We start from the raw sequence: 27,106 nt of genomic DNA, 5'->3' as shown, positions 1-27,106 counted from the left end.
AAATCATGCTACTGACTATCCAGTTTTATGCATTTCACAATACAATCTACACATTTCTAACTCGATTTTTAAGCAATTTTTATTGGATTTTATTCTACCTTTGCGAATGTAACACAATTCATTTTCAATAGTCATTTTCATTTGGAAAATCCTCCATGAAAGCAAACCTTAGCATGTTTTGCTATGATTAGCTAGAAAATCAAATTTATTTATGTATCCAGCTTTTAAGGAAAACATATTTTGATTTTTCGAAAGCTAAATTTAATTTTGGCCTTAAAAAAAATATACATGTAGGTTAGTTTATTTTAATTTGCAAAATAAATAAATAAAAAAAACTCTGAACAGAATGTTTTGAAAATATCCTAAACTTTTTCGTAGTAATTATAAATCTAAACGTGTAATATATATTACTAAAATTTATTAAATATAATGTCAAGCAAAAAAATTGACATTTAAAAATAGTATTCTGGTGAATTTACATCATTTTAATTTATCTATTATGTAAGCATTTTTTACTTTGGACACAAAGAAAGAAATATTTATAATAATATACATTCATTAAATTTTATTTCTATCCTATTTTCTACTCCAAATGATTGTTCATTTTCTCACTAAGCATTCAACGGGAAAGGCGAGCCTATTCGTCATTTTACTCTGTCATCGCCGAGTGCGCACGTCACAGGAAACGACCGATATGACACTCACAAAGAGGGGCAAAAGAAGACAATACAATTAGGGAATAATAGTCACCCTTCGCTACCTATTATACCGCCCAGGGCGGCATTTTCCATCAATTTGAAAATGCAATTCTCACTGTAATCATAAAATTCATTTTTTTAATGCAGTGAATTTTTAAATAAGATTGTGAAGCAGATACAACTGTTACAACGGCGTCTATTATAATTTAGAAATTAGGGAAAATTCAGATTTTCTTATTTACGTAAAATTGTTTGTAAGCTTTTCTTCACGCGTTAAATATTTATCAGATGTATGTGAATGTTGCTTCCCTGCAATATAACGTTTAATGCGGAAAAGTACTCTGTACAGGGGCAAAGCAGTTTTAGGCTTTTTCACACGATTGAGAACACTTGTAGATGTTGCTGTTTTACTAGTTAGCATTTTAATGATCTATTAACATATTAATTTACGTCTATATTTAATCGCTTTATAATATAATATTATTTTGATGCGTTTTAATTTGTAATTAAAAACCTACCATTTGTACTGGATAGCCTCTTTCGGTAATATCGTGGAGAATTGAATACCTTGCATATGAGTGATTGAAAAAAAAAAAAAAATAATAATAATTAACATTAGTTCATTTTAGAAAACGGATATCCATCGCTTCAAATAAATAGTTTTTTATACAGATAACTCGTAAACATATAATTTTAAGCTGAAAATTCGAGTAGTAAATAATATATATTTTTAATGTATATATTTTAATGCTGTATTTTTAATTCGTTATATATTTTTAATGCTGTGCATCGACTGCAATTCAACTGGATATTTATATGTTGGCGTTTTTATTGCTTAATGTTATCGCATGGTTATTATATGCACACCTCATAACAATGCAATTTTCGTAAAACATTTGCTGATATTGTGTTGCTTGGAACCATTCGTGTAAGCTTTTTTTTTTTAATCAAAAACAATCGTTTTTGAAGTTTTTAATATGTTATAACAAACGCTTTTTAACAATATTACAGTAATAATATGAAGAATACATATATATATAATAGTTTGTAGAGTTTCTCACTTTTATTCTTCTAAATTAAATGTCGAGGAAACTAGGGAACTGTCAAGTGAATTACCGCATAGTTCAAAGAACATAAAACGCAAGCTCAAGAAAGGTTAATTACCCTTCATTAATTCAAAATAAGATTAACAGTCGGCCCCTTTCTTCAGGCTTACAACAGAGCCTCCATTTCCGCGTAAAAATAAGAACTAACTATAGCTAATGAAGAGATTTAGCCGAAGCTAACATATATCTAATGTAGTTGGCCTGTAATATAAACCAGCAGGCAAACTATCAAAAGTCACGTAATATACGGTCGAGCGTAATAGGAGCTTAGAGAGACTTAGCCCAAAAGCAAACGAGTGCTACTTAGAATTCCTAGCTCTCTCTCTCTCTCTCTCTCTCTCACGAAGTAAGTTGAACTTTCCTTTAATACTATTTCTTCCTCATTTGCATTCAACGCGATTCTAAAACCTTATTCTGGTAGGAAGTAGTAACCCGGGACGATTCGAGTCCCGGGGAGGGCATCGCACATATTTAATGTCTCCGGTTTTCAAAAAATTCTTAATTTCTCTTCAGTGGCGCCCGAACTAAACAAAAGGTGGTGGATGATGATTCTCCACCACCAGGATTTGGTAATTAGGTCCATTAATCCCCAGTCGCCCTTTCAAAGGGGAAGTATATAAGGTATTTCTCCCGTCTTCTTAGCATGACTTCGTGGTGTAGTGGCCAGCATGCTCGGCGTGCATTCGAGAGGTCCGTGGTTCGAGTCCCGGCGAGGGCACTTAACGTGTTTCATGTTAACCTTCTTTCAAAAAATTCCTAATGTCTCTACAACCTTACAATACACACACATATAAAACAAATGATTAGCGTAGACTTATTGTGAGCGGGAAGAATAAATGTCTTGTATGCAGTATATGTAACTAACATTGAAAGATTAGAAATTGCCCTGTATGTGTGTGCACGTGTGTATTACTGGAATTCTGTTCTTATCGCAGGTGAGAAAAAATAATGCCAATTGTTTCTCAACTTGAATGTGCTTCAAAATTATGATCATTGTGTTAGCACGTACAATCGCAAATATCTGTTTGTTATCTATCTATCTTATCCTATTTGTCAAGTGTGGCATCATTGAAAACACGCGTACGTGTTTTTAAGCGCGTGGCAGGAGCACGTACGAGCTCGTGGAAGTGCAGGTGCGGCGCTCTCGGCACAGATACGGAATCCAAAAAACTGCACCGAAGACACACATAAGTGTTCCGGATATTTTAGAATCCACAGCGCCTTTGTTTCTGCAAATAGACGATATGCGGAATCTGGCAACATCGGTGGGGGCACCCGTTCCCTGGGCAACGGGCAAGAACGCACCGCTACAGAAAACGTGTGACGCGCTGCCATCGATCTGCTGTTGGTTAAGCACTTTGACGTCACTCGTGACGTAACACGCCACTACTCATCCACCTGTACAGAGGCAGTTCTCTTTCATTCGTTGCAACGTCGTCATGACGTCAGAAGACTTATACGTCATGAGCCCGGGAACTGCCGTTCGTAAGAGCAGAAGGAAATATATAGGAGTGCGAACACCGGACGGGTGAGACACAACAGAGAAGGGATGTGAATTGGTGAAGACGGTCGGAGCTCCTGGTCTACCACATCCGAACACACGTGCTGGACAGTGAACGACGTTTGGAATTATTTGTGCCTCATCACGGATTCAATCAAACTGGACTATTTTGTTAATTATCCGCTCTCTGGGTATGAGGATCAGCTGTTGTGCTATCCAAACTGGGTACAAGTCGATCTGGTAGTTACATGTAAGTACTTGTTGACACTTGGTACTCTTCTAAAATTGCTAACGTTACAGAGCGCTATCTTCCTCTTGTGTAATAGTAATGGTAAATTTCTCTTAAGCTGTTTTTGGTTAATACCTTTTATTGGTTGTTTGATATTTGCAAATTTTAAATATATTATGAAAGAATAAAATGCTTTCAGCAAATGCTAAGCAATTGACCATTTAAAACTTTTCTGATTATTATGAAATTTTGTCGCTGTATGTAGATTGTATTTAAATTAACTTACTAAATATTAGTTTGCTCGTAGTATGAAACTATCGAGTTTTATTCTTGAATGCATTGTTTATATTAATTAAACCCAGACATTATAATTATGTTATAAACAAACATGAATCGTTCCTATGAAAATTTAACAAGTTTGTTCATTTAGAATAGAACATTAGAATTTCTGAATTTATCTTCATATATGTCAAATTTTACTTGAAATAGCTGTATGGAGTTTTTAAAAGCAGTATTCGGAATTCATTCCTTCTTAATAAATTGCATTTTTTTTTTATGTTTGCTTTACTTTCAAAGTTGTAGAAATATTATTTTTGATCTAAATGTGTAAATATTGTCCCATTCCTGAAACGAAGAAATTTATACCGAAATAACTGCATTAGCTCAATCTGTTATAAAATTTTTATTTTCTAAAATATTTTATGTTTTCATATACTTAATTAATATACCCGTACATGATTATATATCAGTTTTGAATGCATGTTAGGAGTGTTATACATATAAAACACAGAATCTGCTTGAACTAAAACCAGATTTCCTTAATTCCAAGTTTTGTTGGCATTTTATCTCAAACGGAATTGGAATTCATGTTTTGGTAGTTTTAAGACGTTGCGATAGATAAATGGATTTAAAAAAGAAATATTAATAGTATTAATAAACATTCTACAATACACTGATTTGTAAAATTTGTATAATAGTTGTTTTAAAGCTAGTTTAATGCATAATTTATTCGGTATTCAAATATTAAACGATTCGCAGCGCGTGCGGTAAACCGCATACCATAAAATTTAAATCTCAGCTGTATGCTGCTTTGCTGTGACGTCGGTGGTGACGTAAATTGCGTGTTTTCTCTTTTTCCCCTAAACGGTGATTGGCTTCTAACGCTGATCGATCAGGCAGTCTCTTATGACGTTTCACTGTACGCGCGGGTGGAAACAGTTACGGCATACTATGTGAAGGGAGCTTTTCCTTATTAAAATCGTGATGTTGTTAAGAGTAATATCTTATCTGAAGTAGGAGTTCTGGAGCTAAAAAAATTTCCTTTTCACAATAAATAGTTTTTTTTTAAATCTGCATATGTTTTGTTATTTGCAATTTAAATTACTAAGGTGATCAAAATTATTTCAATCAATTTTATTATATTAAGTTTATCCTTTATATTTTATTTACAGTTTTTAGTCCAAAGGGGCTTTGTCCTTGAGAGAATATTGTTTTGCGATTTTGCGTCGAATCACTCTGAATGCCCGTTTCACTTTTCAAACTGTTGCCACCGAATAGTATCGCTCTGTATTATATTTGAAGAAATTAAATAATGAAAAATCTGCATAAATGTATGTATGTTTCTCGCACTTTGATAAAACAACGGTACCTAAAGACATCCAGTTTTGAATAACGTTATCCTACTGCGAATATGGACATTTGGAAGCCCAAATTTGGAATTTGTTTTATTATCGATTTCATATTTTGTACAACCTTAATGTTTTACTAACAAACTCAAGGATTTCAAAGCGAGCTGTGGCAACGTTGTACAGAAAAAAACACTTTTATCTCCAGCGCGCCAGACTGTGTATCAAAAATTCTCAATTTAAAATTATTTTGCGATATTGCTGTGTACTGAATTTTATGGTTTAAATGCGAAAAACATGATATTTAATAAATAAAGGGAACACACAAAATTTTAAAAAAATACCCCTTTGGACGTAATTTAAAATATGAAACCTTTCAGATTTTCTTTTTCTTTTTTTCTTGTTTTTGAGATGATACTAATACTGAGAAATACCATTTAATAAGCTTCTTAATATTCTGCCCTTTATCATTAATTTACCTTTAATACATTGTATATGCCAGCAACAATTGTGTACACTCGTAGAACGGGTCGATGAGATACTGTGCGAAGTATGCTCCTTGGGAAACTAATTAAGCTCATAAAATATTCCACAAAAGATCCATCAGTAGATCCAGAAAAAACAAATTCTAACTAGAATTTTCTTAAGTGCTCTAGCAAATTTTTACTGAGTAAATAATGTTGTAATATTTATTACTAAAAAAAATGCAAAATATATATTTGTGAGTTCTGATATACTAGCCAGTCTTCCAAACACACCCAGTGCAACACCACAAATTTAAACACCACAAATAACTTAATTTTGTCTTTACATACAAAACAATTTCTTATGCGACAGACTGCACCAAATGAGTTTTGTTTTGTGTTTTTGTGTGAAACCTGTTGTAAACATTTCACTCTGAACTGATTTCAGTGTTTCTCAAAGTTACGTCAGCAAATATGATGTACAGCCTGTACATCATATTTGGAGTCTGGCCAAAACATCTTAAAATTTGAGAGCTCCGAATTGCGTATAGGCTTTTTGGCATCGGTCCCCTTTTGTTTATAGCACCCAGTGACGTCATGGTCTCCCATTAGATGAAGAATCGAAACTTACGCACAAAACTTTTTGACGTCAAGAGGCTGGAAATAGCAACTCCTCCTCTAGTTATTACGTCACTGAGAATCGATTCTGGTGTCGACAGTTTATTTTTAGAATGGAACTCTTACAGCCTACTCTATTCTCGCCTCAAGGTTGACTTGGCAGGTGCCGTGTTTTGGCTGGTTTCGGGAGGGCGAAATTCCAAGGACAAGAATCGTATGTGTCATCCATCTTACCGTTAATGCTCACTATTCAAAACCATTCTCCACTTGGTTGAAGCCCCTGGAGAATAAAATCATCAGCAAAATCGCGTAATGGTTTGTTTAACTATGAATTTTGTCGTTTATTGCAAAATCTACTATTTGTAAGTATTCACTCAGTAAAGAATTTTACGTAATACATCATTACATCATTCTTTTATTTATAACTTTCTCCACGTCTAAAGCAATTTAAACCGTATTTTCTTTTTAACTGGAAATGGATCAAATACTCCTACCCAAAATCTAAGATTTCGTTTCTGCATTGCGAGGTTTAAATTTATTTCAAGTATTTTCCTTAGGGTGTAAGGTATTTTTCCCGCCTTCGTGGTGTGGTGGTCTGCACGCTGGGCGAGTATTCCAGAGGTCCGCGGTTCGATTCCCGGCGAAGGCGTTTGCTAATTTTTCATCTTGCCTGCTTCCAAAAATACCTAATGTCTCTACAAGCGAAGCTTTACCCTTCAATATTTCTCTTACTTCTCTGTTTCTCAAAATGCCAGTCATTTTGCCTCAGTGTAGGAATACTATAATTGCATCTCGTAAAAAATCGAATGATGAAGTATTTTCATTTCCCGATGTAATAACGTATGCAGCTGATGATATGGGTGCCTCCCCCCGAATTTTCTATGTGTTAAGTCACAGTTGTACGGTTCTTCACTATTTTTGTCTAAGAAGATGATCGTGGAGGAAATTATAAGTTATTTCTCCCGCCTTCTTAGCATGCCTTCGGGGTGTAGTGGTCAGCAAGATCGAACGCGTATTCGAGAGGTCCGTGGTTCGAGGCCCTGCTAGAGCACTGCTCATTTTTCATCTCCCCTGCTTCCAAAAAATTCCTAATATCTCTACAAACTTAGTGAATTGTTTAGCGATTTATCGCTGAGTTCAAACAACTAAAACATAACTCAAGAAGGGTAAAAAATAGCCTTTATTTCAATCAAATAGGAATAACAGTTGGGCCCTTTCTCAGGCTTACAACAAAGCCTCTACTCGGACTTTAACTCTGAATGAGAAATAAGAAACCAAAGTATAGCTAACTAGAGGAGACTTAGTCGAAGCTAAACACGAGTATCTAACGTAGTTGCCCCTCTAATTTAAACTAGCCGACGAATATCAAAAGCCACGTACCATACGACCGAGCGTAACAGCTTCAAGAGACTTAGCCCGAAGGCAAAACGCGCGCTACTCAGGATTCCTAGCACTGTCTCTCGAAGTAAATTGAACCTTCCTTAAATACTTCTTCTAACTCATTTGCATTCAACGCGATTCTAAAACACATCATGATAGGGAGTTGTAAGTGGAAAAAAGAATTGACAGAAAGGACTCTGAAATTAAAATAACTGTTATAAAATTAAAATATACCTTACACAGTGATTTTATGTAAGTTTCATATAAGTGAATTAGATGCTGTTACGCATTATGTAATTTCTGTAAACCACCGAGAAAAAAATTTATTTTGCTTTATTTATCTCGGCTGTAAAATTTACCAAACTGCTCAATAATGAATTATAAGCTATGTACCTTTGACATGGAGAATATCACTTTCATAAATTAATTGAGTAAACTTAATGATCTCGTACATGAAATTTAAATTCAAATTGAATTATTAATGTCTTTATTAGCACCCTTCGCCTGTGTTATGCACAGAATCCCAAATACCAGTGTACTAAAAAAAGCAATACCTGTGAAAGAACTGCTGATACGGGGGCGGGAAGGTTGGAAAAAAGCATAGTCATAACGTGATCAAATGGAATCTTTAGAAGGATTTTGCCATTGTATATAATATAAAAAGTTACTTAATTATAGAATAATGTGCCGTTCATACTGTTGTACATTTTATGCCAGAAAAATGAGCAAAAGAGCCTAAGAGAAACTATTATTCTAAAACAGGGATTCCCAACTCTTTTCTTGCATCAACCCCTCTTAAAAGAATGTTTTCCTTCATCGACTTCTTACATTTTTCTTTATAATATACAGCATAATTATGATACAAATAATTACGCATAAATAACTTATAGATAACAATTACCTTAAGAATATGAATAAAAGTTTTGAAAAAAATGGTTCATTAGATTTATGTTTCATTATTTTGTGTATAGCTCAAAGAATGTTACCCAGAACGGCTATTAATTTAATTTTGGCATTTTGCGTCGAAACTTTAAAATTCTGTATCACTTTTCAAATTGTTGCCACCGAATGTTGTCGCCCTGTATTATATTTAAGGAAATTAAATAATAAGGAATCTGCATAAATGTATGTGTGTTTCTCCCTTTGTGATAAAACAACGGTACCTACAGCTGTCCAATTTTGAATAATATACGTCTCCACCCGAAATATGGACATGTGGAAGTCCTAATTTGGCATTTGTTTTATTATCTATTTCATATTTTGTAAAGCATTTATGAGTTTTTGGTTAGGAAACTTAACGATTTCAAAACTAGCAATAGCAATACTGTACGGAACAAAACACATTTTTATCTCCAGGCCACGTGACTGTGTATCGGAAATTCTAAACATAGAGATCTTTTTAAATTATATTGCGATATACCTGTTGAATTGAATTTTATGGTTTAAGTGGGAAAAGCATGATATTTAATCAATAAAGGTAGCACACAAAACGTTAAAAAATGCCCCTTTGGGCGTAATGTAATATCTGAAAGCATTCAAATTCTTTTTTTTTTTTTAATTTTATTTTTAATTTTACGAATCTGAAAAAGTCTTCAAACATAAAATCGCAGATTCTAAATGCCCGAAATTTTTATTTTAATTATTGGGAATGGCTGTGGTTGATGTATTGCTACAATGTTTTAATACAAAATTTCAACATTATGAGGCTACTTGTTCAGTTATGCGACATGCATACGTACGTACGTACAGACGCAGCAGTTTTATAATTTTATGAGGGGGGAAAAGAGTCCTTTAGTCTGTCTTTACGTACAGATGTCACGCAAAAACATCGCCAAATTGCATTCGATAGCGGTCGAATTGGATATTTTCGTTGAAATAGGATACCCGAAATTTTTCGCGGTTACAATGCTTCCTTTATACTGCGTACAAGGAAGTAAAAAATATATTATTAGAAATAAAACTTGTTGCTTGACATAATATTTAATCGTAGTATTTCGGAAAATAAACAGCTCAGGACATGCAAAATGATGACTTTTAGGCGAAATGCTTTACTCAGTTTGATTGGTAACCTATTGCATGCCGTTCGAATATTCGTATTAACTCTTATGGGTACTTCCTTTCTCAGAACCATCCTCAATCAGTCCTTCGGACTTCGGATGCAAATCTATGTATTGCGCTGCCCCTGAGAAGTTATACCAGTGGTTAGCAGATCTGTTACTCTCCACATACAGCCGTAAGTTACTTATACCTTTTGAAATGATTGAGGAATAAATGATTACAGTTTTTAAAAGTTTTTCTTGTATTTATTGTATAAAACACAAAACTTTTTGGCCCTTTAAAAAATTCTTATTGGTACGTATTTCTGTTTTAATCTCGGTAATAAATTTAAATCTAATTCGTGGAATTCTGAATTCTATGAAATTTTACACATAACGTATTAACGTAGTAACATATAAGCATTGTTTAATCTTAAGTTATTTATAAGTTTGTTATACATCCCATTTATATATGTACTGCATCAATATGTTTTGTTTTGTTTGAGGTATATACATGTTTTAAAAATTTATATCACTAAAAAATCTTTTGAAAATAATACAGGATTAGCATGTATGATTCACTCATTTTTAAAAGGCTATATTTTCAAAACTATTACGGGTACGCACAGGAAACATGTATGAAAAGAACCAGAAACTTCTAAGGTATTTCTTCCATCTTCTTGGCATGCCTTCGTGGTGTGATAGTCTGCACGCTGGGCTCGTATTACAGAGGTCCACGGTTCGATTCCCGGCGAAGGCGTTGCTAAGTTTTCACCTTGCCTGCTTGCCTCCAAAAAATGACCTAATGTCTCTACAAACTCACCAAGTTTTTTTCAGTGTTTCACCAAGTTTACCGGATAAGTAAAACGTTGCTTCATAGCTGAATATCATCTTGGTGGCAAAATCTTCATCCTCCAATGTTGACACAAAGCTTTAGTCGATGGGCGCCATCCTCCGGCTTTGATGGTTGCAGGAGCTACACACGATACGGTTCATCTGCTCAATTGACAGGACGAACATGTGGACAACACTGCTGCATAATGTATGGACTTACCTCTATTATCGTCTGGACGTGTGTCGTATCACCAGTGGGGCACGTACTTAATATCTGTAGAGGGTGTATAAACTTGGTGAGTTTGTGCTTCTTTTCATGTATATTTCATGTGTGTACGTAAAATTCTTTTGAAAATGTAGCCTTTTCAAAACGAACGAATCGTTTGTGCTAACCTTGTTTGAATTATTACCATTTGCAGCTTGGCTTTTGGGAAAATAACAGAATTTTTCTAACCTTAAATCCTAATATATTGTAATACAGAGGAATCTTCTCAGTTATTCAGTTATTTTTAGTATTTATTGTGTAACCTATTTCAAAATGAATATTCAATGGTAATGAAGTTTTATTGTTCATAAACCCTGCATTATACAGTAGAGAAAACGAGCTTCGAATGAACGCCTTTGTTTTTGGAATTATCTGATATGCTATACTGCACGTTTTTGTTTAACTGAATCTATCTCCTTTATTAATCATAAAACGTCTTACTGTATTTTTAACAAAATATACCAAAACAATCCATAATATTTATTTACATGAAGAAAAGGTTAAAATACGTCTTCTCTAAACTTCAAAGCGTAACCTTTCTTTAAGCATTAAACAAATTATGCTGAGAATTACACTAAAATATCCACTGGAAATTACACTAAACAATACTTAGAACTGAGCATCTAAGAACATAAAGAAAAATTCTGATGAACTTTAAAGAATTATTATATTTGCAGTGTGTACGCTCAATTCGCAAGCGTTTGGTAAACTCTTTTTTCCCACAAAGGTACATTAATACTTTTTTTTCATTGGTGGAAAGTTTTTATGACTCCTGAACTTTATAAACTGCAATAAACCTTTTTATCTGAAATAACCCACGGACACCCACCTCTTTAGCATTATTATTACAATTCATAATCACATTGTGTTTCCAGTAGTCTCATTGTTTACCTGTTTACTAATAATGTTTATCTCTTATTTTTGCTGCACCGAAACAGATGTTCAATTTAATTTTGCGAATTTCAAATTGTATGCAGACTATATTGTAATATCGCTATGTCCTAAATAATTATTTTTAATAAATACTGGATGCGGGGCGTACGATGAGATTGCACGATGTACCATACTAGGCAAACTCTAAACCATTTGGAGAGCTTCAGTTGTTCAATTCCTCAACCCTTCTATGTAAATTCTTATGAAACTTGTATTTGGTTTTGTGTTAGTTAGTGTGGGAAGGGATTACCACTTGACCCATGGTACATCGCTGGTGTCCCCGATACTTTTACCTGTACTCTATTCCAACTGTCCAATTAGAGCTATACTTTTACTGAGTCCCGTGAAGTATTCACATAAGTTTTTGTCCGACTGTGTCGATGATTTTTTTATGTTTCTTCCACAGCCCCCGAGCTGACGAGTCGAGAATCGGCCACTGGCTGCAGGACAAGAGGGAGCCCCAGTGAACCGGCCACGACATCTATCCTTGTCACCAGCAGCGACAGTGGAACCACGACCACCTCCACAACAATAACGACAGATACCCAAACCACCATGCTTTTACTACAACAGCCACAGGTAAGGAATCAAACCCACTTTTCCCAAGGTTTTAAGAACAGTGGTTTTTCTGGTTTTTAGAACAGTAGACAGTAGTTCTCTGGTTTTAGTATAAGGTTCCAACCTTGGCCTTACAGCTATGTGTGTGGAACCTCGAGAACTGGTAAGCAAATAATCGCTTTAGCTCAGGAAACAGAAACGTAAACTCAAGAAGGGTTACTTACCCTTTATTGCTGAAAATAAGAATTAACAGATGGTCCCTTTCTCAGGACGTTACAGAAAAGCCTCCACTTGGGTTTGAATTCAAGAGTACAAGAAAATCAAACTTAACTAATTCTTAACTAAAAGATATAGCCGAAGCTATCGAAATTCTCAAGGAGTTGGCCCCTAAATGGCGAAGCTATCAAAGGTCTGAAATACAACCAAGCGTAGTAATAGCTTAGAGAGAGTGTAGCCAAAAGTCAAACGCGCGCTAGTCAGAATCTCTGCCTCTCTAACGAAGTCAGTGGAACTTCGATTTAAGTACCGCTGTTCCTTCATTTGCATTAACCGCGATTCTAAAAACACACTCTGGCAGGAATTTTGTAAGTTGAAACTAGAAGGGACAAGAAAGTAGCTTTAACTAAAGATAACTGTCAAACGCTTAGGACAAACGTTACATTAAGAACAGTGGACGGTGGTTTTAGGAACAGTGGTTCTCAGGTTTTAGGAACAGTGGTCCTCCACACTTTTAAAGAAGAATTTAATGTATTTGCACCTCGTATAAAAATAGGATCACTACAAAGCATATTCTTAGTTAAAAAGTATATTACACGACTCTTAAGTCGTCACTAAACTCAAGCCACAGTTCAGCACACTCTGCATGCAGTAATGGGTATTTTGCAAACTTTGTATGCTTAAAATTATAATGTCGTTTTTAGTAGGTGATCATAATAAGATTTCCCTTGATGGCAATAAGACGTTATTAACATCATCAGGCTTCTGGGAATTAAATCTGTACATCGTTCGAAACTCCTGTTTCAGTCCACGAAACATTCAGAATTAACGAAACGTTTGCTATTTCTTTGTTCTGCAGTGGATAAAGATTTTGCTGACTTTGAATATTTACATTAGAAGTTACGTTTACAAATCACAGTGAAACGGTCACTATTATTGGATGGTATTAAAGTTGTAACACCTACAGGTATGAAATGTTTTGTATAAAGAAAGGTTAACTCTCTCAAATTCAATCAATATAGCGCAATGTACATTAGCGTAAATAGATCCTTTTATCTTCACTGATAGTTTAAATGTAAGTGCTTCATTACTTTCGATACTATATATGTTGATTCTTTCAAAAGAAGGCCGTGTGAATGATAGATGCTATATTCCTTTTATCTGTTATATCTAAAAAAATGTATTTCTTATTTATAGCAGTTCAGTGTGTTCTTTGTCTTTGTGCATCAACATAAGCTTCTCTTGTTTTTCTCTTAACAGTCTTATTCTTAAAATATAAAATAAACTAGGAGGTGGTTCAAAAATACTACAAGTTTAGTTCGGGAGCTCACTTCTGAAGTAAACATGTACATCCTTTGTCGGAAAAGTTCCAGGACAAAGGTCGTAAAAATAAAAAATTGCATTTACCGAGTAATTATCCTAGCTGCTATCAAAGTAGCCAAAGTAGCCGCCTTGGCTGCTTATACACAACTGCCAACGTTTCTCGAAGTCTTTTAAAGCAATCGGGGAAATTTTCAACTTGGAGGCTTCAAGCTCGTTTGTCACAGCCCTTTGGATGTCGGCAATAATTTTGACGATGATTTTCTTTCAGTCACCTTTTCACTCACGGAAACAAAAGAAAATCACAATAATCTTTGACACAAATATGGGATCACGTCTGGCTCTATCCAATAGTTCAGCAGAACTCTTAGTCTATCCTCTTTCTGCTCATCTGTTAGTGAGTGAGGGATGATTCTTGCATTAAGTTTTCGTTTCCTTAAATCTTCGCGTAAAATCGAATGACACACATCACGATTTAGGTTTAGTTCTTTTGCACACACACACGCACAGTTACACGACGTTCTTAGTGCAATAACTGCCTTATACGCTCCACGTTTGCTTAGACGCTTAGACGTTCAGCTCTGGGATCGTCTTGCATTGAATCTCTGCCTTCACGAAACCTTTCATGCCACTCGAAAACACGACTCCTTAAAAGTGCCTCGCCTGCATATGCTTGCCTAATCATTTTCCACGTCTTACTAGGGGTTTTCCCGAGCTTTAAGCAGAACTTAATGTTCACTGTTTGATCACAATCAGCATCCATTGTGTCACCTTAACGAATACGATAACAATCCGAAAAGTGTGTTGCTAAGCACAGCCCTACGTCGTAGTAAGTTTGCGTGGAAACATGGCCAAGGTCATGTAATACATATCAATTGTCCTGGAACTTTTCTGATAAAGGATGCAGTATCTTGTAGAAAAATGAAATAACTGAATGCAATTCTCGATGTACAAAAATGTGTGTAAGATAATAAACACTTAACGTCTTCTATATACTCTACGTATTTAATAACACTTAACTTCTTCTACATACTTAATAACACTTAACTTCTTCTACATACTCTACATACTTAATAACACTTAACTTCTACATACTTAATAACAAACTTCTTCTACATACTATACGTACTTAATAACACTTAACTTCTTCTGCATACTTAGTAACACTTAACTTCTTCTACATACTTAATAACACTTCTTCTACATACTTAATAACACTTAACTTCTTCTACATACTCTAGGTACTTAATAACACTTAACTTCTTCTACATACTTAATAACACTTCTTCTACATACTTAATAACACTTAACTTCTTCTACATGCTCTTGCACTTTACATCTTACTTACTTCTAATAAAAATGTTATAAATTAAGAACTGAAGTCTCAGAATTGATAATAATAACATAAACATTATTATTATCTCAAGTGATTGTGATGACCCTTCAATTTTCAGAGCACTCAGTTCAGTGGCAGCATTCCTAGTCCCGAATTCAGTATTCCTTTTCCGGATGAAGTTGCCTTCATCGAGGAGGACTTAAAATTGCCCTCCTTTGAGTTGGGAACTACTTCGGAGCCCTTCTTCACCACAAGCGATAGCCGCAGTGGGAGCACCTTTCAAGAAATGTTCCAGCAGGACACCTTCGGTGTTCCCTCTACAGAAGAACTAACCCCTACCACCACCACATCTGCTGGTATCGCTTCTTTGCCCAGTTTCCAAGAAACGTACTTTCACAGGAGGTCGGACGTTACCGGTTTCTTCTCGTTGAAGTTTTCTCCAGGGGAAGAGATACCCATGGAAGAAGATATAGGTAATTATTTCAAATATGAAGTTGAATATAAATATGCTTTTATGTATTTTGTAATTTTTTTAAAGTATGCAATTTAGTCCTTTATAGTCCAAACTACAGGGTGATTCTTTTTAGAACTGACCTATTTCATTGGGCTGTAGTTTTGTTGAAAGGTATTCGATTTTAATGCGGTTTGTGGCAAAAGATTTAAGGATTAAAACTGGGTGATTCGTCTCGGTTTTTGGTGAGCAACGCCAAAAAAAGAAAGACATAATAAATAACGAAAACCTTAACATTCCGCGAAATTCAATACAAGAGGGCTTGCATACTGTTAAAGCCAGGACAGTTTGACGTTTCGCCCCACGTCAAAGCAAAGTATCGATTTGATCAGGAGTGTCTTTGGGAACCACATTATTTCCAAAGATTGTGTCCTCCGCTGTCACCAGATCTGTCGTCCCCAGATTTCTTCTTATGAGGTATTCTGAAAGGTCGTGCATATCGTGATAAACCACGGGCACTGAACGAGTTATAGGGCAGCATTTCTAGGGAAACTGCAGGCATCACTGCCGACACATTGCGGAGTGTTGTAGCCAACATGGAACGGCGAGTTCGGTTATGCCTATGCTAGGAGGGTGGTCAGTTTCAATACCTGCTGTAGAGTGAGTGATTATAAACCTTTATAACCTTTACTAGTCACGTTTGGTATGTCACATGGCAATCACAGTTTTTAGCCACGTTTTATAAGCGCAATCCATCCCTCTTTGCATAACATTTCGCCGTTTTCGTTATTTCTTCTTTTTTTTTCTGCGTTGCACATCAAAAAACGGGACAGACCACTAAATTTCCCTCCTTCCTGAATATTTTGCCGCAAACCGCGTTAAAAGCGATTACGATTTATACGTAAAAATTATTAAATTCATTTTATAACTTTTTCATCCCATATTAGAGAAGTAACGGTGACAGAAAATACGTGATGGCTATTATTATGTAATTTTTTAATTGTTTTTAAAATAAAACACTTCCTTAAAATGATCGTATTGTGTTTATAAATATATGATTTTCAGTTGTCTGAGAAAAGCCCATAGGCGAGCGGTAAAGTCGCTGAACACCGGTAGTGCGATCCCAGGCTCGAATCCCGCGAACGGGCTGTCTGCTTGGGCGGTTTCGTGGTTTTCCTCATGTGTAACGTGTATACGAGACACTTTACCTTAGAAAGTTCTCCACGAAAGTATCCCTCTCCTTAGGCAGATAGCCTTTGAAGCTTTGCCATAATCACATCAACCAGACGAAACCAGTTGTCTGAGAGAATATCTCCTTTTTTAATTTCAAAATATTCTGTCTTGCACTTTGATTTTTTACCATCTTTCAAAAGATTTTGCCTCTGAATATGTATTAAATAATAGTACTAAATAATAGTATAAATAATAGTTTGGCAATAATTTGACAAGTACCTCCTAAGAAATGATTGCAAACGCTGTAGATTAATAACTGTAAAGAACAGAAACCGTCGATTCATAAGGATACAGAGAAAGAATGAATTGTTTTTACTGAATGATTATGCTTTGCGTATATAATACTTTGACAATAAACCTTAATTCTCAATGGGTTTTTTTCCCAAAATGCATAAGAAAGAAAACTTAATAATAGTTTCTGAACATTTAAAATAAAATAATCATGTATAGATTTTATACATAGTTCTGCTAATACTATAATCAGCCTAGATTCATATTTTAAGTTCGAAAAAATTCGTTTCTAAAGTTTTTTAAATTCATTGTCAAAAAAAACTATATCCTTATTTTGAACGAAAAGAGAGGGGGGAAACTGTTTATTGAGTCTTAGAAGTGTATTATTTTAATAGTTTATTATTATTCATGGACAAGTTTGCAGACATCTTTTGATGACTGGCAAAATTTCGCCTCTGTTATTTGCATGAAACTTTCAACATCACTTTTATTTTTGCTTTGCAGAAGGCGAAAGGTTCTCTATATCCATGGCTACTTTCCCCCAATCAGAGGACGTCACGTCGATAACGACACTAACATCCGCTACCCCTGCATTGGACAGTCCTGGTCCCTCATCTTCGTCCTTCATGGCCCCGTCTTTTTCGTCCGAGGGGGGACCTTCCAAGCCATCCTTTCATCAATTAGTAGCACCATACCCAACAACATTTTCAGGAGTGTCGGTACTTTCTAGTGAGGGTTTGTCTCCTTTTGGAAAGCAGTCACTTACACTGCACGAACTGACGTCGCCAACACCCAGTCCCAAACCGGGCCGCAGCGGTAAAAAGCCCTCACTTACTCTCTCCAGCACATCCGCATCCGAAGTGAGGTAAGTACTTGATGAACTACCGTAAAATATTTTAGTGCCTACCGTTTTGGTGTTCTTTCTGTGTATTTTACAGTTTTAAATTTCTGTGATAAACTTTTTTTTTTCATTATTTGTTTACCTTTCTACTTGAGGTTTAACTTACTGTTCATTTATTTTTTGCTACCAATACAAGCACTTCTGTTATTTTTTTACTTCCTTGTACGAAGTATTGTAATCACGAAAAATTCCGGGTATCCTATTTCAACAAAAATACCCATTTTGACCGCTATCGAATGAAATTTAACGATGTTTTAGCGTAACATCTGAACGTAAGGACAGAATAAAGGACTCTCTCCGCCTCCCCCCAAATGAATTATAAAATTGATTTAAAATGGATTCAGAAGAGATTTTTTTGTGGCGTCTGTACGTACGTATGTATGCATTTATCTCGCATAACTCAAAAACGAGCAGCCTCAGAACGTTTAAATTTTGTATATAGGACAGCTATAACATGTCGTTGTGCATCTCCCTCTTTGGTTGCAATCGACGCCAATAAAAGCGTATAAATATATGTATGTATATATCCACTCGTGTTACTCGGCTCCGTGACCTCAGTTGTTTTTATTCTTATATGGTGATAAATTTGACATTTTTTGCTTTAAAAATGAGTGAATTATGTTGTTCTGATTTTCCGGTTAAGGGTTTGACTTTAGTTAATCTGTATGTAATAGTTGTAGAATTATCAACAATTTGAAAGTTGTTTAATTGCGGCTAAGCCTATTTTTTTTACCTCAACAGCCATACTTGTTTACATTTGAAACTCTACAGAATAGTGAATTCAGTTTCTGCACCATCGGTATCTTTTTGCCGAGTGGGACCAAAAGGAAACTTTTTAAGTTTTGTGCACCGAAAAATTTGCCTTCTTGCTGGCCGAATTGCTTGTTTTTGCGTAAAACCTGTAAATTTAATTGTAAAAAAAGTTGTTTTAATCGTTTTAACTCTATTTAGTGCTTTATGTTTTTCTGCATTTTACAATTTTTAATGAAGGTATTTTTAGTTTTTATTGCATTTTTACCTTTCCACGAAGTGAGCACTGAATTAATTGAATGAGAAATATATCTTTAGTGAAATTCGAGTAAATAAGTTTAAATGAAATGCAGGAAAAGTGCGTAGAATTTAATATTCTGTACAAGGAAGTCATGTGGTAAACTTATAATGAAATAAAAAACTTAAATAAGTAATATTTTCTAACCTCACTAAATTTTTAACTCTTATTTCTGTCCTCGCAGTATTCGTCATCCAACACCTACTACACCAACTACTCCGAGTGGCACATCAGGTTCTAGTCGATCTTCCCCCGGTGCCCCGGAAAGCACTCCTCCACCCTCCATGCTTTGTGCCGTCTGCGGTGACAACGCGGCTTGTCAACATTACGGTGTTCGAACTTGCGAAGGTTGCAAAGGATTCTTCAAGGTAACTATGACAGCTTGAATCTTCAGTAAACTTATTCATGAATTGAATTGAATTCAACCCTTCTTCTCATTCTCTAAGACTTATCATATTGTTGCGTGCGTACGGATTCGTTACTAAATGAATGCACAAGTCCGATGATAAATGAACAAAAATTTATTATTATCACAACAAAAATGCTTAAATTTTCTCAAATTATCACGCAGTATTACAATATCTCACAGTAGTTTTCTTTTAACTACTCAAATGTCCAATAGAACGTAATTCAAAACAGCTAAAGAACGCTAATCCGCGAATTCGCTACAATCAACAACAGTAGTTTTCTAAACAACAACAAACTAAGCAACTACTACAAACTGAGATGTTTTCCTCCTTTTATAAGATTTTAAAATCACGCGCTAGAATTTTCCAGTACTTTCTCGAAATCAAAAAGAGATATTTATTTATTTAATGCATGCGCTCTTGTATTTTCAATTTTCCGGCTTAGCTTTCTTTTAATATTCGTCACGCGCTGCACTGCGCGAGAAATAAAACCAATTAATTTATAATTGAACTAATATTAGCTTTTTAAATACCAAATTCGTAACACTGCCCCCTTCCCAAGGACTGCACGTCCCGGGCAGTACAATCCCTGGACAGGAAGCTAAATTTACAATTGTGGCATAAATGCATTAATAAGCATTACATTACAATAATAAACAACATGAACAATAAATGCAATACATAAAACAAATCAAATGCTATCAAATTCAAATCAAATACTAAATGCAAATCAAATACTAAATACAAATCAAATCAAAGACACATTTAAAAACAAAATGGACCATGGTCTTATACTATTTACAATTATTTATATTATGTACTATGGCCATAGTAATGTGCTAACCTGTCGTAATGAACGACTTTAGGTTTAGAGTTCGAAGACTTACGAATCCGAACCACGACGTCATTCAGCCTGTTTAGGACTGTGTACGGGCCATCCCAAGGTGACTGTAATTTCGGACAAAGTCCTTTCCGTCGAGTCGGATTCCACAACCACACCTTGTCTCCTTCGTGGAATTGATGTTCAGTAGCTCTTGTGTCGTATCGGGTCTTCATCTTCTCCATCGCCAAGTTGACTCGCTCTCGTGCAAAGTTGTGCATCACTTCAAACCGGGCCTGGAGATCTTGAATATATTCCTCAGACGATGAAGGAGCATCCGGAGGGCGGCCAAACAATAGATCACAAGACAGACGAAGATCACGACCGAAGAGCATTTGTGATGGAGAATAGCCGGTAGTCTCGTGGACAGCACTGCGGTAAGCCAGTAAAAAGAGCGGTAATTTCTTGTCCCAGTCCTGTTGGTTTCTGGAAACCACTAATGAGAGGTTATTAAGGATGGTTCGATTGAACCTCTCTACCATGCCGTCCGACTGGGGATGCAATGGCGTCGTTTGAGTTTTGTCAATGCTAAGTAGTTTGCATAGTTCTTTGATTACTGCCGAGGCAAAATTCCTTCCCTGATCGGAATGTAACTGAAGAGGCACTCCGAACCTGGAAATCCAGTGCTGTATCATTACCTCAGCTACTGTGACTGCCTCTTGATCAGGAATAGGATAAGCTTCAGGCCACTTGGTGAAGTAATCAATGACAACGAGTATGTATTTGTTGCCATCAGCAGTTCGTGTCAGAGGTCCCAGGATGTCAAAGGCGATACGTTCAAAAGGCGCACCTACGTTGTAACGTTGCAGTCTGCCTCGGCTGCGTTTCCTCGGTCCTTTTCGACCTGCACAGGCATCGCAAGATCGGCACCACTTTTGCACGTCATTCTTTGCATTATTCCAGTAAAAGCGCTCACGAACTCTCTGTAAGATCTTCATAATTCCAAAGTGACCTCCTGTAGGGCTGTTATGTAGTTCTTTGAGGACATCAGGAATCCGGGATCTTGGAAGTATCAGTTGCCATCGGAACGTCTTCCCATCATCCGACTCGAATTTCCGGTATAAGACGCCGTTTCGAATGTGAAGTGAATCTCAGAGTGCCCAGTATTGTTTTGTTGTAGGACTACAGATAGAAATGTCCTGCCATGTAGGTTTTCTGTTTGATGACTCTATTAAATCAAGTATGGGTTTAATGTCGCGGTCTTCCAGCTGGTCTTTCCTGACTTCATCATCACTCCACGGGTCTCGATCAGCCGATGTTGATGTTGTAATTTGTCTTGCGACCGGAGTCAGCAGCTCGTATTTCGCTTCCACCCTGGAACAATATCGGCAGCTTTCTTGGCAAGGTCTTCTAGACAGGGCGTCGGCGTTTCCGTGTGATGATCCCTTACGATGACGGATAGCGATGTCATATTCTTGGAGTCTCTGTATCCACTTGGCTATTTGACCCTCAGGATTTTTGAAATTTAAAAGCCAGGCCAATGAGGCATGGTCCGTGCGGAGGAGGAATTTTCTCCCGTATAGATAATGATGGAAATGTTCTACAGCTTTGACTATGGCGAGCAACTCTTTCCTTGTGACACAGTAATTCCTCTCCGGTTTAGACAGGCACTTTCTCCAGTAAGCTACTACACGTTCTTGGCCGTCTATTTCTTGGGACAAAACAGCACTGACACTTTCATTGCTCGCGTCGGTGTCGAGAATAAATGGTCTGTCGAGCTGAGGATACGTCAGGATTGGAGCAGATGTTAAAGCTTCCTTTAAGTTGTTAAATGCATCCTCGCATTCCTTTGTCCACAAGAATCTTTGCTTGCTCTCTGTCAGCTTGTGAAGTGGTCTTGCGATGGAAGAAAAGTTCTTCACGAATCTCCTATAGTAGGTGCAAAGCCCTAGGAAGCTTCTCAGCTGATGGACATTTTCGGGACGCGTCCAGGATTTAACCGCTGATACCTTTTCAGGATCCGTGCGCACACCTTCTGCAGAGATGACATGTCCCAGGTAAGTCAATTCCTTTCGAAACAATTTGCATTTAGCGGGAGTCAGCTTCAGATTGGCCTCTTTCAGTTTCTGAAACACCTTTCTTAGATTTTCTAGATGCTCTTCAAAACTCTTTCCGATGATGATGATATCGTCCAGGTATATCAGACAGGCTTCGTAGGAAAGGCCTTTCAAAACAGTCTCCATAAGACGTTCGAATGTTGCCGGCGCATTACACAGTCCAAACGGCATCACTTTGAACTGCCAAAGTCCTTGTCCCGTAGTAAATGCCGTCTTTTCTCGGTCATCAGGATGGATTTCTACCTGCCAATACCCACTCTTTAAATCAAGTGTTGAGAACCACTTGCTTCCAGAAAGAGTGTCTAGAATGTCATCAATTCTAGGAAGAGGGTAACTGTCTTTCTTCGTAACCTCATTCAACCGGCGATAGTCAACGCAAAATCTTGTTGAGCCGTCTTTCTTTCTGACGAGAACGATGGGAGATGCCCATGGACTCGCTGAAGGCTCGATGACATCGCCTTCTTCCATATCTTTTAACAGTGTTCGCACCTCTTCCTGTTTAGCAAACGGTAGACGTCTTGGATGTTGCTTGATCGGGGGATGATCGCCAGTATCTATTCTATGTTGTGTCAAACTAGTTCGACCCACGTTAGAAGACGAGCGGGAGAAAACAACATGAAGATCTTTAATGACGCGATCGGCAGCATTTTTCTCTTTATCGTTTAATTGTGCATTCTGCAATAACTCCGATGTAATGCTCTCTGAGGACACGGATTCTGGGATGTTACTCTTTCTTTCAACGCTGGTTACTGGAGTACATGTTGCAACCACTTCACCTTTCTTAATAACTCTCGACTTTTCAGTTACATTGGCGACTCTCACCGGGATAACCGTTCTGGATAGGTCGACGAGTGTTGAGGCTACTAGTACTCCTTTTGGGATATTACAGTTATTGGGATATTCTATGATGCCGTAGCGGAAATTTCTATTTTCGGCTATGGATCCAGGAAGTAAAATTTCTGTTCTTGCCGGTATTGTGATATAGTCTTGTGCTATGATTTTATGGACAGATTTAACTTCTTCATCATTAACGAGAAATAACGCTATGTCCTCAGATGTAGAATGCAATTCGTTATTTTTAAAATCCAAGGAAAAATTGTATTTCCTTAGAAAGTCCAATCCGAGTATGCAAGAATCAGTGATCTCTGCTACATATGCCGTGTGATGGTAAGCGGCACTTCCAAACGTGATGTTAACATTTACTTTTCCGTCGATGTCGATCTTCTCACCGGACACAGTCTGGAGGGTAACGCAGGGCGGCGTCCAGATAAGTTTGTTTCCTAGTTGTTGAGCCAAATCTTTTTGGATGATAGTGACGTTGGCTCCTGTATCTATAGTCATATTGCACGGAACTCCATTAATATGTCCTATTATGAAAAGTCCATTACTGCCGCCTCTCATTGCAGAAATCTGAAGCGCTTTAAACGGGGGCTTTTCATTATCTGGCAACCTCCGCCCCGCGAGATGGCCACTAATTAGTTTCCCTGCTGCTTGTTAGAAGCGGTCTTAACATCAGTACCCTGGGGTGTTTTGCAGTTTCTTCGTATGTGTCCTTCAGCACCGCAGTTCCAGCACTTAACGGTCGGTTTCTTCTCACCAATATTCCGTCTCAAGGCGTTCAGTTGTCTAGTTAAATCGTCAAGTCGAGCGGTGACTTGATCCCCTGGCTCCTGGACTTGAGCAGCTCTGACTGGGTGGCGGTCTCGACGAGTGGCTTGCTGGGCTGCCTCAAATTTCATGGCGTACACTAGAGCACTTTTTAAATCTTTTACATCCGCCATTCGTAGAGCTTTCTGTATTTCAGTATCTCGGATGCCGTCGATAAAGTATTGCAAGGACAGGATTTCCCTTGTTTCTGTCGGGCATTCCGAAAAGGCGAGATGGGACAGCCTTTCAACATCCGCGGCGAGCTCCTAAAGTGTTTCGGTAGGCTTCTGTTGACGAGATTTTAATTGGAGCCTGCTGTATTCTTTTAAACACTTCTCCCCAAAGCGCAACTCCAAGGCGCCGGACAGAGCTTCGAAATCTAACCTTTTGTTTTCGGGAAGAGTCTGAAGGATATCCGCTGCGTCGGCTCTTAGAGAAGCGGCGAGATGACAGGCCTTAGCTTGGGAATCCCATCCATTCGCATCCGCCACGATAGAAAATTGTGTCTTATACACCTGCCAGGAGGTCTTCCCATCATATGTGGATAGCTTCAGAGGTGGACGAGCAGGCATTGGTAAGAATTTAAAATCATCACTCCTGCTCCCTGCCGACGCTACGAATTTCTTTAAAGTATCCATTTCTTTGGCAACTTCAGAAACTCTCTCATCAATTTGTTGTTCGATTTGGAGTTGGACGGCACAAACTCTTCCTTCAATTCGTTCCTCCACAGCAGAAACTCTCCCTTCTATATGTTCTTTTACAGAAGAAACTCTTTCTTCTATTTCTTCTTTCACCGAAGAAACTCTTTCTTCAATTAGTCCAACTTTATTTTCAACTGTGTCAATTCTGCCTTCCATAGGTTCAAATTTATTTTCTATTATGCAGGTAATCTCTCTTTTCATTTCTTCTTGACCTGCTTCAATCTTTTCTTGACCAGCTTGAACGGCTTTCATTTCGTCCTTAACAGAGTTGACGGCCCCTTCCATCTTTCCTTGGCTAGATTTCATCTCTTCTTTCATTTCTTCTTTAAACGAGGCAAAGGCTGTTATCAATTGCCTTAACTGCTCTTCCATCGCTCTTGTTATTGGCATTCAAATCCCACTTCTGACACCAAAATTTGTTGCGTGCGTACGGATTCGTTACTAAATGAATGCACAAGTCCGATGAAAAATGAACAAAAATTTATTATTATCACAACAAAAATGCTTAAATTTTCTCAAATTATCACGCAGTATTACAATATCTCACAGTAGTTTTCTTTTAACTACTCAAATGTCCAATAGAACGTAATTCAAAACAGCTAAAGAACGCTAATCCGCGAATTCGCTACAATCAACAACAGTAGTTTTCTAAACAACAACAAACTAAGCAACTACTACAAACTGAGATGTTTTCCTCCTTTTATAAGATTTTAAAATCACGCGCTAGAATTTTCCAGTACTTTCTCGAAATCAAAAAGAGATATTTATTTATTTAATGCATGCGCTCTTGTATTTTCAATTTTCCGGCTTAGCTTTCTTTTAATATTCGTCACGCGCTGCACTGCGCGAGAAATAAAACCAATTAATTTATAATTGAACTAATATTAGCTTTTTAAATACCAAATTCGTAACAATATTATTAACAATGTTTATAGAAATAATATTACCGAGAAGAACGTAAGACGGAATAATTCTGACACTGCAGTATTTTCTGTTGCTTTAGCAGAAAAGTCATTTTCTCAATAGCGGTTGTTATATTGTTTTGAAATTCCTGTTGCTATATGCTTCGATTTAAAAGTGTAATGTAAATTTTCGTATTTATGCTGTACTAATTTTGCGCAGAAACAGTAGCTCGAAAATCATATTATTTTAAAAATTGGCATAGTTGAGTTATTTAATTGAGTTTTTGATTTAATTATAAATGAAAATGTTAAAACAGAAGAACTTTTTTCAAAAGTTATCTACATTTTATTTTGATAATACACAAATAGAGAAAGAAAATTTATTAACTGCCATGATTCCCGTATGTCTTAGTAGTGGAAATTTAGTAACTTTAATTAAATTGCCAACAATGTTTACTTTTTTACATTGTTGTTTAAACCTTCCTCAAGCTTTTGCATGAGTTGTTGAGTAGTACTTGTTAAATAAGTGAGCTGGAGAGTATTATTTGGGAGAAGAAGTAACATTTTTGTGAGTTTCGCGGTTTCAACGTTTATGAAACACGCTATGTCATATTATTATGTACATCATTTCCAACTCCTCTGTATGCCGTGTTCTCAAATGGTTTTAGAATATATTTGCTAACTGTTTATTGTCAATGTGAATTTTATTTTCCGGTGAGGGGCTACATTAGTGCAGATCCCCATTTGGGACTCATGGCAGATTTCATCTACATTCCATTTATATCCCAATTTCTAGTTTCTGTGTCAAAGTAAACACCCAGAAATAAATGTAAATTGAGAGAAAAAAAATTTGGCAGTTCATGGGCTAAATAAAGTTTCGGAGCAATTTTGGATTTTCATCATCTAGTTAACTACTTTGTGAGAGCTACAGAATTTAGGTACTATGTTTTCTGCTAGAATTTATAAAAGAATTGTCTTCTTTTCACATTTTTTAAGTGTATACAAATTCCTTTTAAAGATCTGAAAGCTTCGGGGACGTTTTTCTTCTCAGCTATGTGAACAACTATATGTACTTTTCTCTCAGTGACGTGTAATTAACAGTTAGTTAATTTTTTTTTTTTTTTTTTTTTTTTTTTTTTTTTTTTTTTGAATCGTTGAAATTAAAATTTTTTCACCTGAACTCCCTTTGTGTGATATGCTGACCTACGTTCAAGAAAACTCAAATGAAATTTATTATTTCTGCCACGAAAAGTCTTATATTTGGGTGGCATTTTAGAAAATAGCTATAAAACGCTACTTCCCTTTTATGGTTTTCTATTCTGAAAGTTAAATGGATTTATAGAAATATTTTGAAGGGAATCTGCAGTGGAATGTTTTTACATGCCTTTGAAGGGATCACTTTATCAAAACTCGCATATCAATTCAGAAGCTAGGAGCACTAAAAAGGAAAGGTGTCACATACTTAAACATTTGTCCATATATTATGCAATATGTAATTATTATAATGCAGAATATTTATCTGATTTCTG

At 36.4% G+C, this 27,106-nt stretch overlaps 1 protein-coding gene across 1 annotated transcript in view; it reads left to right on the top strand.

The window, feature by feature from the left end:
* Positions 1 to 27,106, top strand: part of Hr38 (Hormone receptor-like in 38) — a 55,474-nt gene that overhangs the window by 10,737 nt on the left and 17,631 nt on the right. Inside the window, exons 2-6 of the mRNA XM_085817768.1 lie at positions 12,096 to 12,268; positions 15,238 to 15,592; positions 17,539 to 17,899; positions 19,168 to 19,351; positions 22,831 to 22,836. Of these exons, the coding sequence (XP_085673894.1) occupies positions 12,096 to 12,268; positions 15,238 to 15,592; positions 17,539 to 17,899; positions 19,168 to 19,351; positions 22,831 to 22,836 (1,079 nt within the window). The remainder of the gene's footprint in view (positions 1 to 12,095; positions 12,269 to 15,237; positions 15,593 to 17,538; positions 17,900 to 19,167; positions 19,352 to 22,830; positions 22,837 to 27,106) is intronic.

This window comes from Stegodyphus dumicola, chromosome 5 (assembly GCF_044657685.1).
Source record: "Stegodyphus dumicola isolate Sdum_Otavi_A_Nest chromosome 5, ASM4465768v1".
Lineage (NCBI taxonomy): Eukaryota > Metazoa > Arthropoda > Arachnida > Araneae > Eresidae > Stegodyphus > Stegodyphus dumicola.
Note: the sequence above shows the minus strand (reverse complement) of the source record. Positions and strands in the feature narration are given on the sequence as shown.